The sequence below is a fragment of the Haemorhous mexicanus genome, chromosome 7 (assembly GCF_027477595.1).
Source record: "Haemorhous mexicanus isolate bHaeMex1 chromosome 7, bHaeMex1.pri, whole genome shotgun sequence".
Taxonomy (NCBI): Eukaryota; Metazoa; Chordata; class Aves; order Passeriformes; family Fringillidae; genus Haemorhous; species Haemorhous mexicanus.
This window is the reverse complement of record NC_082347.1, coordinates 39,545,890-39,565,475: the sequence shown is the minus strand read 5'-3', so window position 1 is coordinate 39,565,475 and position 19,586 is coordinate 39,545,890. Positions and strand designations below refer to the sequence as shown.

General features: G+C 43.7%; 1 protein-coding gene across 2 annotated transcripts in view; it reads left to right on the top strand.

Annotated features, from left to right (window-relative positions):
• CTBP2 (C-terminal binding protein 2) overlaps positions 1–19,586 on the top strand; it is a 132,238-nt gene that overhangs the window by 67,694 nt on the left and 44,958 nt on the right. For both annotated transcript variants that reach the window (XM_059852192.1, XM_059852193.1), the window contains exon 2: positions 9,790–9,948. In XM_059852192.1, the coding sequence (XP_059708175.1) occupies positions 9,891–9,948 (58 nt within the window). In that variant the 5' untranslated portion in view covers positions 9,790–9,890. The remainder of the gene's footprint in view (positions 1–9,789; positions 9,949–19,586) is intronic.

Sequence of the window (19,586 nt, the reverse complement as noted above, 5' to 3'; positions counted from 1 at the left end):
CCCATTGTGGGTGTACGCCTGAATGGAGACGTAGCCTTGAACTCTTGAACTCTCTTTTTTTTTTTTTTTTTTTTGTTGAGTAAAGCTGCTGTGTGCTGAAAACAAACAGGACTCACTCCGGTGGAAAGAGATTGTGTAGTGGGAACAGGTCTCAGACCATGAGAAAGGGGTTTTTCCATGTTTCCATTCTGAGAGTTTCCATTTGAGATTTTGCCAGCAGTTGGGCAGCAGAAGATGAATTAGCTGAGCTGTTAAAGGTATTACACGTGTTTCCCCCTTCCGAGACTTGTTAGAACATATTTTTTTCAGTGATAGTAATAAGTGTTACAAACAAACCACAGTTTTCCCCTTTGAATATTCCTTTACACAGAGCATCGTCTACATTAAAAAAATAAGTACGTTAAGCAACATGAATAGCTTCAGGCTATTTTATTTCATGCTGCTAAATAAGTCAATGCAGATGAGTGCTTTTTATGTAAGACTGGCTTGTAAATATAAGCGCTAAGATAAGGGCAAACTGTAACTCCAAAGATTTCCTGGAGACAGAAGAATGTCACTGCTGCCTTTCACTGTTCCCAGTCCAGGCAGAGATCCCAGGACAAAGATTCAAAGTGATTGAATTTGTGCCATGTGTGGGGGAGTTCAGTGTGCTGGGGGAAAGCTGAGTCTCCTGGTTTGCTGGAGCAGGAGGGGCTTCATCTTTGCTCTTCAGATGAGTGAGGCTTTTCCTCTGGGTGAGTGGTGGAATCTCCTGCAGGGCTGAAGGTTCCTCCTCTGGGCCTCAACTGGGATTTGAAGAAGTGGGCATGTGTGGGTGTCCATGTAATATTTAATTGTCTGGTCCTGATTATGGAAGAATTAAGAAATTTGAAGTAAAGGCTAGAATTCCAGAGTTGGAGACACTCCAGTTGGGTGTCCTGTTCATCTGTAGGGCTGGGTGCCATCATGTCCTTGTCAGGTAATGCAATGCAGCAGCACCTGGTTACAACTCAGGACACTGAGTATGCCATGGCTTTGCCTGTAAGGATGTCCTCATCCTTATTTTATTATTTCTTTTAGTTAGGAGTAGTGATACAGAGCCAAGGACTTGCAAGAGTTTCAGAGAGAAGTGGTCCTGGTTGTAGTCTTGGTACTTTGGCTTGGGCTCCCAAGGGAATGTGCTGATCGTGGGGTGGTTCGGATTTGTGTTGCTGCTCTTGCTGCTTTCTACTTTCTACTGAGGAGGAATTCAGGAGTAACTTGTGAGTATTGCAGGAGTCTTTGCTACATGCAGATGTTCAGTCACATCCTGCAAGGCAGGAGCTCTGAGTGCTGCTGTGGTGCCTCTGCAAACCCCGACATCACGGAGGGAGGTGGGCTTGGGGATCAACAGCACAGTTGTGGGGGATGGGAGAAACACGGGGATTCACAGGGGCATGGGATGTGTGTGGCAGGAGGGGGTGCAGAGTTTGGCTCTTGGTACATGTGGCTCTTGGCTCCATGGAGATTTTGGTATGCAGCTCATACTCAGGAAGTTTGGCCACCCTGATAACAAACATACGTATATTTGGAGATGTATAGTGAGATATCTGCCTCTTTCCTAATTTGATTTGCATTTATATGGGGAGAGGAAAACCACTGGAGCAGTGGAGTGGGTGCCTTTGTGTGGTTCCCTAGCCAGCAGAAGCTGAAAGCAATTTACAGTTCACATTTAGCAGTATTAGTAGTAACCAGAAGGAGGCATCTGAAGGTAAGTGGCCATGTCCTGCCTCTTGGCACTGAGGAAGCTGGATTTGCCTTTGTTCAGCTCCAGAGATGGATGAGCTCTCCCATCTAGCTCCAGTGATGGGTAATGATGCCACGGCACAGTCTGCAGTTGTTCTCAGTTAATCATGTTCACAGTTTAAAACATAAAGTGCTATTTGTGAGAGGGAAAGGATGAAGTTTGCTGTGTTATAGCTGGGGGGGGCAAGAAGTGAGCTGAACAAAACCAAACCTTGGAAGCAACAATAGCTGCACACCAAAGGGTTTATTTAAGCAGGACTTTTTTCATAGCTGTTTCATCTTATTTTCTTCTTGTCCTTGCTCTTGCTTGCTCATCTATATGCAGCATATGGAAAGGTTGAAAAGTGGCAATTACTAAATGAGAGTCGACAGAAACTGTTCTCCAGCAGCTCCAGATGGGGTTAGTGATGCTGTTCCCAAGCTGCTGGCGCTTCACTCTGCAGTATAAAATGCCCTCTAATGGACAAGTAACTGCATAACTCATCCAACAAACCAGCAAATACTCATTTTTCTCAGGATTTCTAATCTGCTGTGCTGCTTTTGGTACAGGAGCAATTAATGGCTTGAGTAGAGAAGAGCTTTTGCTTATCCAGATGTGCAAACAGTGGAGGTTCACCTTTCTCCAGCATTGATCTTTGTGATTAGTGCAAGTCAGTAATTTGTAATTTAAGGAATTTTGGTAAAACATAGAATGAGATTTTATTTTCCAGAATGGCAGGGAACCCTGGAGAATGTAAAATTATCTATGTATCTTTTCCACTTGCTTCATTTGAAAACTTAAGGGTAGTTTTCCAGCCCTTTACGTGCTTCAGCAAGATCGGTGTGCATGTTATCAGCATCAGATACTTAGAAAAACAAGATAAGAGAGGTTGAAGGAGGCCCATGATTAATTAGCAAATAGATTAGGCACTCTCAAAGCTAAGTGGATAATTGGGGTTCAGCTCCTGGTTATTGTTTTGCCTGCCACCAGCCTCTGAAGGCTGTTGGTGCAGGGTAAGCAGAGCATCAACCTGCTTCACTTCTGGTGCCAGAAAGAGAGATGACAGTTATTTTCTTTAAAGCAATTTTCTTGCTGTCTGTTGGGGTTGCTTGTTTGTATTTCAGCTTTAGGAATGAAAGGAGTGCCAGTTCTGGTATTTCCTAGTTTTGCTTGAAAGCTCACAGAGGATCTGTGGAGGGCTGTTACTACTTGACAAGGGAGCGTTGTCTGGATCTTCTTTTCTCAAAGTCAAGAGCAAGTCACCAATGTTGAAAATTGAAATAGGTAAAAGAAGTTGAAAATAAAAGGGATGTCTCACTCCCCTCTTTTTTGTACCATAGCTATTGAGGGAACTTGAATAATGTCATTTCAGTTATCTTCATAATATCTGTCTAGCTGCTGAGAACCCAGTCTGGAGAGGAATTTGTAGCCTGACACACAATTCTTACAGAAACTTTTTCTAAAAATCCAGTTCCAAACAAAAACCTTTCTTGTGCTTTAGGCATCATTAAGATGGAGAGGAAGAAAAATGCTACAAACCCATATGTCTTTTTTCCCTTTGAAGGGCACCTGTATATAATTGTGATTCTTCTTCTCTCGAGTCAACAAGTAGCTTTGATGGAGTAGAACTGCTGAGGAATAATCACTGTGACTTTCAAGGTCTGTAAGGGATGCAGGATCAGGCTCTCTGTGTCATCTTTGAAGCCTCATTATTTTGGCAGAGTCTGTATCTCGTTGCATAGTGTTTTAAGACGTGGTCTGCATCATTGTGTAGCATGTTTAATTTAGCAGCAGATGTGCAGGCTCATATGCCATTATGGTACATTTTGTTCACTCATATAATAGCAGGTTCCTCAAAATTGTTACCACTTCTTCAGCACAAGACTCGTACAGGGTGTTATTCACCTTTTCTGTGTGATGAGGAGTGGAAGAGTCCTTTGTGTGCCACCAGCAGGTGCTCACGTGGGAGTGCTGGCTCTCCATGAACACATTTAACCTGCTGCCTGCCTGTTTTCCCTGCATCCAGGGAGTGCACCTTCCCCAGCAGGTTTGGGGGAAGGCACCAGGCAGGCAGTTGAAGGGTGAGGTTTTGGTTGTTAGGGCTGGAAAAGAAGCTGGACAAATAATTCTTCTTCTTTCTGCCACCCCCAGTAGCATCCAGGCGTTCCCACAGAGAAGACTTAGCACAGAACATCACCCAACACCCCGTGGCAGCAAAATCATAATAACTGCTAAAAACATTAAACCTAATTGATAATGGCTTTGTAGCAAGAGCTCTGCCCTCACTGTTTTGAGGGTGATGATGGTCTGGGGGGAGTTGCAGACTGCTGGGAGGGTGTTGAGGTTTAATCCCAGCTGGCAGCTCAGTCCCATGCAGTCACTCACTCCCTCCCAAGGGATGGGAGAGAGAATCGGAAGCATAAGAGTGAGAAAACTTGTGCTTTGTGATAAAGGCACTTTAATAGGGACAGCAAAAGCCCTGCGTGCCAGCAAAGCAAAACAGGGAATTCACTCCCCACTTCCCATGGGCAGGCAGGTGTTCAGTCATGCCCAGGACAGCAGGGCTGCATCATGCATAGTCGTGACTTGGGAAGACAAGCACCAACACTCCAAACATCTCCTTCCTTCCTCTTCCCCACTCTACATGCTGAGCAAGACGCCACGTCATCTGGGATATCCCTGGCTCAGCTAGGATCAGCTGTCCTGGCTGAGTCCCTTCCCAACCCCTTGTGTTCCCCCAGCCCCCTCACTGGTGGGGCAGTACAAGAAGCAGAGGCCTTGACTCTGTGTAAGCCCTGCTCAGCAATAACAAAAACATCCCTGGATTATAAACCCAGTTTTCAGTGCGAAGCCAAACCAGCACCCCACACCAGTTACCATGAAGAAAATTAACTCTACCCCAGCCAAACCCAAGGTGTGATTTACAGCCAGGGTAGTTCTTCCAAAAAAAATGAGAAAAAGCCTTTTTTTTTTTCCCCTAGCATCCTATTTCACATATGATGGCTGAGTGTTTGGTGGAGTGGGAGAAGTCAAACCCTGGCCCCATGAAACTCTGTGATTCCTCTTCCCAAGTGAGTGGGTTTATATCTCTGAGGCATTATTTTAAAAAAAAAAAAAACACACCTATTTTGGGTAATGAAATTCCGTGTTTGTTCTCGCTATTTGTATAAATAAATGTTTAATCTGTTTTTGGTTCCTACTGGGCTATTTGGTTTAATGGTGTCTTAACACTGTGAGCTTCCCGAGTTGTCTCATTGTGCTTTAAAAGACAATATCCCAAAAACCTATGCCCAGAAGGACTGTGCTGTCTGTCCCTTCCCTTCCGTGCTTCCCTCCTCCCCTCCAGCCTGGGAGGGAGAGAGGCAGGTGATGGGGGCTGAGCAGGGCATTGCACTTAGGGCTGGCTGGGAGGAGGGATGACAGAGTGTGCTCCAAGTGCTCCTCCTGCATTGTGCCGTCTCCTTTGTCCCTTCCCTCCCCTGTCATTATCTCTGCGTGTCTCCTGCTTTCTTTTCCCTGCCTTGCCTTTCTTACACTGAACTCTGGTTCCCAGCCCCTCCTGTCCTCCCCAGGCAGCTGAAACGCTGAGTTGGGAATGGCCAGAGCTCAGGATAGTGAGCACATAGGGATGCTGACACAGGGCTGGAGCAGTTCACTGCTCTGAGGGCTTTTCTTACCTTCAGATCTCAATTCTAGTGTGATTGAGCTGTGAAAAACTGGGCCTTTTACACAAAGGAGGATACAGGGAGAGCTGCCCGTGGCATTAGCAGATACTGACCTCAACAATTCTGCTTGGGCATCCTGCTCTGCTTCCAGCTGAGAGGACTGACATTCTGCGGTAATCATGAATACAAAACCTTCTCCAGAAACCTCTCTTTTCCTGAGAGAGCCCAGGAAATACCCTGCAGTACCATCAAAACATTTGGACTTGTTGAAGTAAGGAGTTGTACATGTGAAAACCCAGCGTAGAAGTGAGGAGAGAAGGATGGAATTTGTCCTTTGCTGTTTGGAAATGGGACCTTTTGCAGTTTGTGGAGCTGGTAGTTTTCTGTAGTAGGGACTCTCCATTTTGTTGCTTCTGTATTTTGTAGAGGGTAGAAAATGTAGTCCGTTGGTTTGTCACAGAACAGGGTGTAGGGAACACCATCCTGCTCTCCCAAGGCTGTGCACTGACAGGGAATGTGTGAGATGTTGTGTCTGGAGCACTGGAAAGGGCATATCTCAATCACCTGCCAGGTACTGGGTGGTTTGGTGGCAGTGCCTGTGATGGATGCTCTAAAACAGATGTTGCCCACTGGCACAGGTTGCCCAAGGAATCTATGGATGCTCCATCCCTGCAAGTGTCCAAGGCCAGCTTGGACAACCTGGGATAGTGGAAGGTGTCCCTGCCCATAGCAAGGGGTGGCACTGATTCATCTTTAAGGTCCCTTCCAACCCAAACCCTTCTGTGGTTCTGTGATTGATATTTATGCTCCTGTCCTCCTACCTCATGTGCCATAAAAACACGACACAAAAGTGCAAGCTGAGAAAGAGCTTAGAAGACAGGATGTTCTTCATGAAATCACTTTTCTCTTACTTTTATCTAGTCGTTCATCTTATTTTGGAAAATCACCTTTATTTCTTTATATTTTCCATCAAAAATCAGGATTAAAAAAGCCCTAATACAGCTTTCTCTGCTCTCATTTTCTTCCTCATGGATTATGCTCTTTAGTGGGTAGTATTTAGAAGCTATTTAAATGTGTTGCTTCAGGATTGGGGTTTTTTCCTGAAGTGTTGTATTTAAGTAAATTCCTGCCTTAAATAAATAAATAGCTATGGGCTATCATCGTGTCCAAGGGTTTTCAAGAAAATTTACATTTTGAAAGACACTGTTGGAGGCTAACACAGGCCATGCAATTACTGTATGTAAATCACTTCACTTGTTTCCTAATCTTGCTGAGGATGAAGTACAATTTTTGTGCGTGTGCCTCTTCCTCTCAAATGTCCTTAGACAATGAGGTTTTCTTGTCTTTTAATTGCTGACCATGATTTTTGTTCTGCCAAGTCTGATTGTGTTTATTTTATGGTGGGAACATTTAGCCCTGGGATTGTTTTGAGATTGGGCTGGCTGTAGAATCCATTGGGGATAGATTGAAGTTGGGTGCACAACTAATTGCATCCCACAAATGGAAGAACTGCTTTCTTAATTACAGCCTCATGCAAAGGCTGGGGAATATCCTCTTGTTTCTGTGCCCCACACATCTGCTTTTCTCCATTTTATCCATCCCTGCCAAATCTGCTCAGCAGCTCCTACCACATTTTCAATAAGTCTTCTGAGCTGGGCTTTTATTGCTGGTTGGTACCACCAAGGACACCTGTCAGACAAAGATGGGGCAGTTCATGTCATTAGGAAGGAGCTCATTCATGGGCATTACATTAAGCTGTGTGGGACTCTGATGAGCAGTAATTTCTCTGATTGTTATTAGTTTCTTTTGTAGGAAGTTTTCCTCCAGGGAGTAATGCAGGGAATTGAGATGGCTGGGGGGGAAAAAAAACTTTAATGGACGCATTCGTCCATCAGAAAATGCACTCTGTCAGAATTAAGTACACTTTGCAAATTGGTTTTGTCTGGGAAGAGGGAAGGAGTTGCAGCCCCAACATAATGAACCATTTGAGTGTTTTCAGAACAAAATGGAAACTTTCTCTTCTGATGTGATTTTTTTTTTAATAACCTGGTATTTCTCCCTGAAAGTGAAATGGGATGTAATAGAGGTAAAAAATCATGTGTGTGCCTGTAAATGTTGATCGTGGAAATGCCACTAGCTACTTGGGCTTTAGCTACACTAACAGCTTAATTTTTGTTGCATGAAATATTTTGACTGCACCAAGGTTCTGCCTCCGGAATGGAAGTTTTCTGCGTCTTCTAGAATGTTGCATTAATTTTTAATATGAGTGGGAATCGTGCTCTTTAGCATCCCTATGTTTTAAAAAAATCAATTCATTATTGCTATAAATCTCAGTGATTATGCTGCAGTTGTGCTGCTGGGAAATTGGCCATTAACTACCAGGAAATCGCCGATCATCCTTAGTTGGAATTCAGCTGTACCAACACGAGGCTTTTCCTTTTGGAAATTAACTATCAATGTGATGCATAATTGATAACCATTTATAATAATAACAATAATCTCCATGAAATTGTCATCCCAGAGTGCAGCAGCTTTGTTAGAGCCTTTACCCCTCTCATGCTCAGCCTACTACACTGGTTAACTGGGTTTTCTGGGAAGTTATTGGAGTGTTTTTAGGAGAGCCAGTGCTGGTGCAGGAGAATAAAATGCAAAGTAGAAATGCCTGACTGGGCTATGTGAACCTGCCAGGGTGCTCCAGAGGATGGGTTAGATTTTTCTATTGCTTCTCTATACAAGGGGAAGCAAAACTCCAGGTTACAAACACTGCCCAAGATCAACTTCTGGACATCAACCTGGATTTTCTGGTGTGGTGCCTTCTCAGGTGTCCTGCATTTCATGAACCAGACAGTTTTTTTGGTTTGCCACAGAAATTTTGTTTGCAAAAGCTGCAGTGTGAAAATTCACCTGCTGGAGAGGAGCTGTTTCAGGGTCAGTTTGAATGAATGGTGCCAAGTCTGTGGTTACTGCTGGCTTTGTAGAATTTTTTCCAATTTTTTTACACCACTCTATGCAGGCAGAGAGGTTGGGACTTTGCAGGGTGATACAGATGGCCACTCAGGAGAGGGTTTCTTGCTGTGCTTGCACTCATTTCTGCCTTCCTCTTCCCCTCCTCTCCATGCAGAGCTTCTGAAAATGTGGCGATGCTTTGCTTTGCCTCTAGAAATCACAGATTTATACTAATTCTGTTCTTTTGGTGCCTTGCAGTGAGTGGTGGATGGCTGGGGGGGAAAAGGCCTTTTTCTTGAGCAGGATTCCTCCTTGGGAACGTTTATAGCTGGGTCATTTTACCAGGATCATCTGTCTTCACCTTAAAATACAAAAGAGGATTTTGAATCGACAGTCACATGAAATATTAGTGTGTGTTATGTTGGATTGTTGGAATTCATTGTCAGCATGAGGTCTCTTCTTCCATGTCTTCATTCATGAATGCTGTTGTGGAACTTGCTTTGAAAAACTCTCACCTGGGTTTTACATCAAAAAATCAAACCTGGTAGAAGTACCACAACAGCACATTCAGAGGCTGCAGCTGAGCTCAGGTCAGTGTTCAGGGATTAAACAAACCTTTGGCTCTCTGTAGGAGCAAAACGTGTCAGACCTCAGAGTATCCATTAAGGGTCTTCCTCTGTGCCGCCAAAATGCAGAAAACCTTTAGCTGCTGTCTCTTTGGAGAGCATTTCTTGTCAATCAGCCACACACGTGGCTTCATGGATGATTTTATCTCCCTGGCATTGAAAATGTGTGCACTAGAAACAGCACCCAAAGTTTAAGGTTGGCCCTTCAAGTATGTGAGCAAGGACAGGCTGTGGTGACAGCTGGAATATACATCAAGGTCTTCTTGTGAATTCAAGGTCCTTTGATGACTTTTACAGGGCAAGGTTTAAATATGAAAGTGTTTTGTGTATGAGAGTACTGGCAGAGCAAGAGCTACTTCCCCTTTTTTATATACTCTCTAAGAATCTTTCAGCATCTGTGAGCCTACAAAATAACCTCATGGATTTTATCCACTAGGAATAGATTTTTCAGTCAGAAATAAAACTGGGAAGCCCATGCAGTGCTTTGGCAGTTCTTGTGTGCAGGGCTGGTTTTCTGAATCACAGGGAGGATTTGTGGTGCCAGATGTGTGACTTGTGGGGTGCAAGCTCAGAGCTGTCCTTCCCAAAACCTGCTCTGCTGCTGGGCACAGGCAGATCTCACCTGTTGTGCTGGAAATCTGACGCTGGTTTGGGCTGGAAGGGGCCTTAAAGCCCATTTGTTCCATCCCCTGCCATGGGCAGGGACACCCTCCACTATCCCAGGTTTTGAGCCCCATCCACCCAGGCCTTGAGCACTTCCAGGGATGGGAAGTGAACAAACCTTACGAATCCTCTCCTCTCCCTGCAGATCCACAGTGGCGGTATGCAGGCCGATTCCTGTGAGTTCTCCTAAGCTCCTGGGGGACTGCTGTGCTTTTTGAGTCAGAAAGTTGCAAAATCCCATCAAGAATGGCACTTGTGGATAAACACAAAGTCAAGCGGCAGCGACTGGACAGAATTTGTGAAGGTAAGAGTGTGATTTCTTTATTCTGATGGATGATTAGGGTAGAATATCTAATATATCCTTGTTTCTTTCAGTATTTAGGCATAAAGAGATCCAAATCCAGGGCTGGATTCCCTGTCCTCTCTGTAGGCTCAAAATACATTCACACTGCTCTGGTTACTTACTGGGAAGTCATGTGTAGTCCTGTGAATAAGATTTTTGTTTAATTACCAGGTCACCTCCTCTTATCCTAATTTTTACTAAAACAATTTGGTCAGCTCCAGTTTAAAACATATTTACTGTCATCCTGTAAGAAAATGATGGAAAGTTTGGAGTTGTTCTTAAGGTTTGAGCACATTGTTGTAGCAGCTTTTATTTGTCAGTGTGGGGGGTCAGGCAGGTTTGCTGCAATTCTTCATTCATGGTGTCTTACAGTGTCTCAGCACACGTGATTTTACCTTCAAGAGTAATTTTCCAGCAGAAAAAAGTTTTTTGGAAACATTTTCTATTGCAGCTCACATGGTGTTAAGTTACTTGTGACAGAAACCAAGTGATGGCAAACAAGCTCTGACTTTTTTATGAACACTCCAGTAATTCTCCAGTGCTCGTGTAAGTTCTGCCATCAGCACCAAGTGCTGAGCAGAGTGGTTTTTTAGGAGGAATATCTCACATCTCTTCAGGAGTTCCAGTGTTCAGCTGCTCTTAAGGAGATGGATAGTGGCCTGCAGGGTAACAATTTGCAGTATTACTTGAATGCCAGCGAGGTGAAATAAGATTTGGTGGTGGATGAAAGCACAGAGCTCACAGGGGAGTTGTGCTGCACCCGTTTGAGCAAAATGTGTGGGGCTCTGTGGAGTTTCAGTATGAAACACTGATCAGCAGGACAAGGGTAGATTTTGCCTTGACTTTTCTGTGTTATAGATTACTTACTCTACACTGCTGCTGCTTTAAACTCAACATAAGTTGCTTACCTCTTTTAATTTTCCTCTGTTGATTTTGGAAAAGGGGAGACAAAGCAGAGGAGAGGAGTTAGGAGGGAGTATCCAGGGTATGCTGCAGTGTGGAGTTGCCTCTTTCTCCTACTGAATGTCATAAACGCTCAGGTGTAGCACACTATCTCATCTTCAAAACTTACTTTGAACTTGACTTAAAAGAGTTCTATCAGCTGAGCCTGGATTTTCAAAAGCTGCCTTTCTGGTTTGATGTTTACCATCAGATCTAGTTGCTGAGTGTACAAGAAATTCAAAAGGATCGTACAACAAACCTGCTAACGGAGCTTTAGATGTGATTGAAGTTTAGATTATTTTTCTCTGATATATGAGCTTTTTTTCCTTCTTTCTTGGTCAAAAGATATTATTTTCTAATCTGTAAATGTGCAGGAGACATAACTTTTTAAAGTATACTTTGTCATTTGCCACTGAGTTTGTAATTTGATGGAAATGATGGGAGACGCTGCTGTGTTGTATTTGGAAGCAACAGACAAGGACTGAGTATGAGAAGCATTGTAAAAATTACCTTGAGAAATGCAAAAAGCTTTGGATTTGCCAAAATACTAGATTTGTAGGACAGCTGAATACTCTACTGGCCTCTCTGATGGCTATTTTTACTATAGGCTCCTAATCTTGGATTATAGCATAGAAAAGCACTGAAAGGGGCCATCCCAGCTGCTGTAAAAACACACTTTGAAGAAAAAAAGATCATTTTCCTGGAAAGGTATATTGAATAATCAGTGAAAGATGATGAGAAATTAGGGAACTAGTTCAGCAGATGGAGGAGTCTTTGCAAACAGAATTGTGTTCGGTGAGAAGAATCTATTGCTCCATCAAGCTTAGGGCAATGTGGTCCAAAATAGCTGCTTTTAACGATTTCCTGTTCTGTGGAAGCACTTAAGAAGCTTTTCCCTTTAAATGTGAATGGCATACAAAGCTGCATTTACCTGATGAAAGACTAAATGTCTGGCAGCACAGAGGTGGATTTCTGTGCTTTTCCTGAAGTTGCAGATACCATCCCTTTTACTATTCCCCACTCAAAGCCTTGCAGAGTTTGCTGGGAATGGACTTTATTCCATGCAGCAGGATGGTGGCAGCTCTGGAGGTGAAATATCCTCGGGCTACATGTTGTAATCACTGTCCAAACTGCCAGACAGATTCTTCTTCTTCCTGCAGGCTTACTGAAACCATAACCAGACACATGTTGAGGGAAATGCCTTACAAACTGTCGGGGCATTAAAAGAGTTTATTAAGGAGTTGCAGTGTTTGTATTACTCTGTTAAACGTACATCTGGCATGGAAAAATAATCCAAGCCATACAAGGAGGTGGTATAGTTTAAAAAGCCAGTTCACAGCCTTTACAGGCAGGTTTATGAGTCTTCCAAAGAGAGGAGCTGTGCAGTCTCAGTGCATGGCTCAGCTTCACCAGCTCCTCTGGTTTTGGTTTTTTAAATATTTATTTATGACATCTTTGTGTGACAGAGTTGCTTTTTGCTCTGAGCAGGCTGGTTTGAAGATGTGAGCTTTTTGACCAGGTCACAGATTTTGATCTGTAGAGGAATATGGGTGGGGTGAAAGTCCAGACTTGGGGGGATAAAGGAATTTCAAGGCAGCAGCCTGCAGCAAAGACATTTTGAATAGTCTGTCAGCAATTAAGTGGGTTGGTGATGCCCACCCGAATGAAGTTGGACTGTGCTCACAGTGGTCTTGGCTTACCCATTTCTTTCTCTTCTGGCTGTCCCAGAGACTTTGGGTGCCTTTTCTGTAATTGGATCCATATGGGTGGTGGGATGGACCCATTGAATGGCTGGGGCTTTTGCAAATAATATATGCAGAGTGGTTTACATAATTCCTGTTTGTGGAATTGTGTCTTATTCCATAGTGGGTCAAAGTATGCTTTAGAGGTGGGGCCGCTGGTGCTGTGAGGAGTCAGACTTGTCCAGCAGCCCCTCTTTTGGGTCCTGTTCCCATGAGCTTGTGATTTTGCCACATTTAACATTTGTTTGAGCTGAAATTTTCTTTCCATGACGGGTTTTTACCTCAGGGTGAATGAAGAAAAAAAAAAAAAAGAGCTCCAGCAAAAACTGTGGAGCCGTGTCAGAGTGGGAGATGGAGAGGGAGGGATGTTGGCTTTGCTGTGTGTGAAACAAAGCTGAGGCACAGTCCTGCAGCCATGGATGTGGAGCTGCCAGACCCGCCTGCTCTGCCTGGGATAAAAAGGGCATGAATTTTGCAGCCAAGTTGCTGTGTGTAGGAGTGGACTCCTTCCCAAACCTGGTGCAGTTTCCAGCCTTTTAGAGAAATGGCAGCAAAAGCCCTCAGGGCAGAAGCTCACCTGCCTTTCATTTAGGAAACAACAACAGAGAGATTAGATGTAATTTTTTCTTTGCTACCTGTGGCAGAACAAGGTGTCTGACAGTGCCTCCAAGAAGCCCCACACTCAGAAGACCATGGCACTCCTGGTGCATGGCATCCATCCCTCCCATGGGACTCCAGTGCTCACACAAGCATTCTTGGGCAAGGAAATAACTTGCAGCATCATTTTTGCTGCTTGCTCAGCTGATCTTTATCCTGTGCTTCTGTCAATATGGTTAAACAAGTATTAAACAGCCCCAGGAGGTAAGCAGGGAGTGAGAGCAGCCCAGGTACAGTTGTTGGTTGTGTCTCTGGGAGCAGGCAGGGGAGAAGGTGCTCTGGCACTGTGTCATTTCCTTGTTGAGGATGAAAAGGCAGCAGTGGTGGCACATCCTTGATGCAGCATGGCAGCATCTTGTCTGTGTGTAGAACATGGCTTTCTCAACACCACTGAATGATGATCCCAGGTGCTGCCCCTGCCCCAGACCACTGCAGCTCTGCTAGCCTGTCTTCAGCACCAGTGCCATGGAATGGGAAAGCCTGGCTTTAGAAGTCAGAGTTTGCACTAACATATATGAGTCAGTTCAGCCTTCAACACATGTCCCAAAAGTGGCAGCCCTGAGATGAGCAAGAAGCAAAGTGAAAAAATAATAGCAAGGCCAAGCAAACCCAGATATTTTCTGACAGTTTTTGCTGCAGGATTTGTCATTATCCAGTGGGAAATCATGTCCTTACGTGTCAGTTTGTGCCACCAAAGTTGTCTGTACTTTGCAAAATGGAGCTGTTTGCAGGGCAGACAAGCCATCCATATTCTTTGTTTTCTTTCAGATCCTTTGATGTGTCTGATGGCTGATAAATGCCAGCACAGTCACATAATACTTTTCAGTGCTTCATGCACCAGTCTCTGGCTTTTTGACTTACTGCCTTACATTCTGAGTTGCACCCTGGTGTCCTCTTCAGCTTCTGTGGTGATACTTCCTGTGGGAATTCCTCATGGATTTACCTTCCAGCCACTGTAGTATCTGTGTGTGGCTGTGACTCCCCTCAAATCCTTGTTTCCCTGTGGGAATGTGACCCCACCATGGTTACTGAAGTCTCTTGGGTGGGTCTGAGTCCTTGATGCAATAATTTGTCTTGCAGACCTTGAATAGGCACCTTCCTGTGACACACTGTCCAGCTGGGATCATGGGATTATAGGGTGGGTGAAGGGGCTGCCCAGGGAGGTTGGGAGTCCCCATCCCTGCAGGTGTCCAAAGAAGGACTTGAGTGGTGGCTGGTGACAAGGTGGGGATTGGTCACAGCTTGGATTCATGGTCTCAGAAGTCTTTTCCAACCTCAGTGATGCTATGAAATGGAGGAGGGAATTTGGGGTAGGAATTGCTGTTTTCAACATCACTGAAGTTATCTCTGCTGTGGCTGCATTAGGCTGGTTAATTCATCTCAAGGGTGGACAGAAATTTTGATTTTGTATTTCATGCTTCCCCTGTGGCAGAAGTCAGTGCAGACCATGTCCAGTGATGTTTGAATAAATATTTTATGTAATGGTAGCTACTCTGGTACCTACCTGGGTCTGTGGCAGGGGTGCTTTTTACCTTTTTATTTCAGTTTATCCTCCACAGAAGTGGACTTAATAATCTCAGTGTCAGTTGTTGCTTATTGTGCACTTTCTTGTTGTAAAAGAAAAACACACACTAACCCTTAACAAAAGTGCCCCTGAAGACCTGTGATATTTCTGGCTTTTCAGGGGTATTTGAACAATGAGTCCCTGAGGTCTGGGCTCACACACCACTAACAGCAGACTAGGGAATATGTTCTCATTCAATAGTCACAGTCCACTTATGCTAATAAATAGAGGAACCTTGCTCCTGGAAGCAAAAGGGAAAATACACATTAAAACTGCTGCTCTGGAAAGTGGCTGCCTCCAATTCTTGCTGCTTTGTATAATGTAACAGTAGCCAAAAGGAGAACATTTGATATTTGGGTGGAGAAATTTTCTTCCATTCTTGCAAATTTGCACACCAAGTAGTATCTGATAATACTTATTTTTACTGCTTAGAAATAGAATCTTCTTATCTCAGGAAATCCTTATCACCACTAGACATTTGATGAGAAACAATGAGTTAAAGATGATATCAAGCACAGAAGAAACTGCTTGTCCTGAGTAAAAGTGACTTATTTAGAATAAATGTAGACCTTTTTATCTAGTGGATTTGAGTTTCTTTGTTCCATGAATATAAAACACAGTACAAGGATTTCCCCCCTACAATAAAGCTTTTTATACTTTTTTTTTTAAGTTTCCACCTCAAAGCACATAAACTATCAGGCTTTTAAGGAAGGGTTGCTTACCACATTTAGCCTAGAGAAAAAGCAGTATTAGCTGTCAGATCTTCTGCCACTGCACCCTGTGCTGATTTATGCAAACTGAAGATCTGTCTGGCTGCTCCTGATGTTTTGCTTTTCCAAAATTAAGTCGTTGGCTTTTATGGAGGTTTCAGGAAATCACTTTAAATTCATACAAAAGCTGGATTTTTTACCAATGAAAAGTAATGTTCTTAATTATCTCTTCTCTTATAGAAGCATGGCATATTTGGGGATTTCTTGTTGTTAATAGTTTTTGTTAAAATTTTAAGAATTTTTTAAAAATCAGACAGTATCCTGTGGATGAAGAAAGTTCAAGTAACCTCACTGGTTTTACAGTTATTATTCAAGCTTATTGACCTTATTCCATGCTTTTCAACCCTTTTACTGTGCTGAATCAAGAACTCTGTATGCTTGTGTGAGTCCTTTTTGTGCTTTGGGATGGAGCTCGTATCCAGGGGTGTGCTGTTGTCCTTGCATGGATGCACAGGCTGCTCCAGTAGCTTCCAGTCCTGTGTGGATGTTTTTCCTGCACATTCCCTCCTGTGGTGTTCCGTGGGGGAATGTGCATGACAAGATGTAGGACTCCAGCCAGATACAAGGCCAGCCTGACAAAATGCCCCAGGCATCCAGGCAAGAGAGAGACACATTTAGATAAGGTCACAGACAAAAATCCCATTAATTTGGTGTGCATCATAGTGGATGTGTGGCTCTAGCTGTTGGAGGAGAGGGAGCTCCCCTTTCCCTGGACTTAAGGGCTGGATGCACCAAAATAGAAAAAAATACTTCTGTTGTGTTCTCCTTGTGTTTAAACCCACTTTGATGGGAACTTAATACATGTCTAACTCCTAATTCTGCCTTGTATTTTTCCATTTTCCCCAGCCTCCAGACAAGGTTCCATGTAACACGCTTTACAACTTCATGTCATTAATTAAGAAACAATTACAGCTGATGACTTCAATACCATCAACCTAATTTCCATCCTTACCATATTTCCCGTTTAAATTAACTGCTTTAGGGATTAACATGTTGTCATCCTATCTGGGGTTTTTTGTTTTTTTTCTCCTTACTCTAAATCCTACTCCTGCATTCAAAGATTACTCAGAAAAATGATAATATTCCCAGAATATTCACTGGGAAGGGGTTGTTGGAGCAGGGCCCTGGGGCAGCCCTGGCTCCTCTTCCCAAGCTCTGGAATGCTGCAGAAGCTGTCTCCAGCATCCAGGGGTTGGAAGTTGGCTGCTTCCAAATATGTGATGAGAAACGATCACTCCTCAGGGACAGATGAGAACAGGATGGGTTTTCCTTCAAAATACCAGGAAAAAAATCTTATATCTGACTCCTAAATTACACTATTTCAGGGGTGGATGGTGTTTGGATCTGGACCAATCTTTTCAAATTTATCCTGATTTCCTGAATATTTGCTGGTAAATATTTTGACAGGAGTAGGACATCTGGCTGTACTAAAATAAAGCTGCAGGGAAACACATTACACAACTTTTCTTTTATATTTTTTGCTCTCCACAAACAGATGTAATGGATCGAAGTGCCAAAACAGTGAAGGTTTTCATTAGAGAGCTTTCTTCAAAGAGCAAGTTTTGAGTTGGTTTTGCAATTCTTAAAATTGAATGACATTGATCATTTCTTAGTGACACTTTTATACAGCCCATTAGCTTAACACTATTAATTTGGTTTTTCTTTTTTATTTTAGATTATCTTTTTAATTTTTATTTTAAACAAAACACTCTCTGCTGCCATCTAGCACCTCAAAACTTAGTAGTAAACAGATTAAGTTCACAAAATAGCCTTAGTGTAGATTGACACCCATTTGTGAGAAAAAACTGTGCTGCTGCTGATGTAGATATTTGATTGACTCAGCAAATGAACATGAGCAAGGGTGGTGAGGGAACACAGTGAGATATAGCTCACTTTTGATGGTTTGCAGTACAACAGTACAAAAGACCAGTCTTTTTAAAAAAGCGAGGCAGAAATGCTTTTTTTGCTAAAATAGCATTTCCTCCTGTTTGGTTTTGGTTTTATCTGCTGTGGGTGTGAAAGGGAAGAACATGTTTCAATCTCTTGGCATCATCATGGGAAGTAAGGCAGAGACACCTTGAACCCCAGTCTGTTTATCTCCCCAGGCCCGTGTTACAGTCTAGTAATTAATTATTTTCTATGCAAAGCCCAGGCATGCATGGCAGAGTTCAGATTTACAATACATATTCATTTAACAGTGGATTTCTGTACTGCTTTCTGGGACAGATATAATTCCCACTCTTTTCATTACACATGCTGTTCAAATCTTGATCCTGAATTCTTATTAAAAATGATGAGATTTGACCTCAGAGTCTAATACCCAGTTTTGGAGACAAGGTGCTTGATGTGATTTCTGGAGGATTATTTTTAAGAGCATTCATAGATTAGATCTTTGGAATGGTTGAGGGATGTGCCCAATGAACCTTGGCTGCTGCTTTTCACCCGCCCTTCAGCATCCAGATTGATTTTTATTTTGCAGTCCTTGAGACTGTGTAGCTGTGTGCTGTAGGGATACATCTGATGTTTTTATTATCCCTTTGTTGATGCAGGAATGTGACACTGCTGTTTCTGCCAACTTTTATTGGAGTTTCCCCATACTTGAAGGCAAAGTGGTTTCTGATTGAAGTTTGAAGAGCTTGTAAGGCTCATTCCAATGGCTCAAAGGGTTTTTTACAGCTGCACTTCTCTTTTTTAGCTGCAAGTGTGTTTTAGATGATCGCTCCTTCCTGCATTTGTTACCTGCAGTTTGATTTTCTTCCTGGATGGCAAATCATGGAATGGTTTAGGTTAGAAGGGACCTTAAAGATAGTTTTGTTCCATCCCCTGCCATGGGCATGGGCACCTTCCACAATCCCAGATTGCTCCAGCCCCATCCAACCTGGCCTTGGACACTTCCAGGGATGGGATATTTTCAATATCTCAGGGCAACCTCCAAGGCTTTGCTGGGGGAGCAGGAGACTATGAGGTGATGAGTTACCACATGCCCACTGGGGTACATGTGGCACATACCTCATTCTGAAATAAATAGAAGATAATTCACAGAATGTCCTGAGCTGGAAGGGACCCACAGGAATCATTGAGTCCAGCTTCTGGCCCTACACAGACACCCCAATAAACCCATCCTGGGCATCCCTGAGAGCAGTGCCCAAACACTCCTGGAGCTCTGGCAGCCCTGGGGCTGTGACCATTCCCTGCTCAGTGCCCACCACCCTCTGGGAAAGAACCTTTTCCTGATAGCCAGCCTAAACCTCCCCTGACACAGCTCCAGCCATTCCCTCTTATAGGAAAAGTTGGGGTAAGGCACCCATCTGTGAAGGGGGATATCCATGGAGAGTTGTTGTATGGCAGTGATTGGAGGCATGGCTGGCCAGCCATGAGGCTGGGAAGGAGCACATCTCCCACATCCAACCCCTTCCATCCAGAGATTAGCACAAAACAGCAGTGGAGAGGCAGCTCCACAAGGATAAAGGGAAAGGTCACTCATTTATTTTCATGAAATGCTTCCATGCTCTTTCTCAGCACGACTCTGGCTGGTGGGAGTGGAAAAGGCCTCACACCCTCCCTGCTCACCTTGGTTTGTGGGGTTTTGGGGGAGTTCTTGGGGAATGACTCAGAAGGGCACTGCAATACGGTGTCACCAGCTTGGAGAGGAAAACCTCTGCTGACTTTGGCATGGGAGGTTCTTTGCTGTGCATTTGTTGGGGTCCCTTATTGATCTTTTATTTTCTGTGCCTGGGCCCAGTTGTGTGTCACTGCTGGGGATGGCAACCCACCCCATTCGTGGCTTGCGCGTCACACTTCGGGGCAGCTCGTGTGTGCTCACACATTCCTGGAGCCCATCACACCAGTGCTGATGGCACTTTCTATCCCAGCACTGAGGGATAGAAATGGACATAAGCTTTTGGTTTTTTTGCTTCAAAGTCA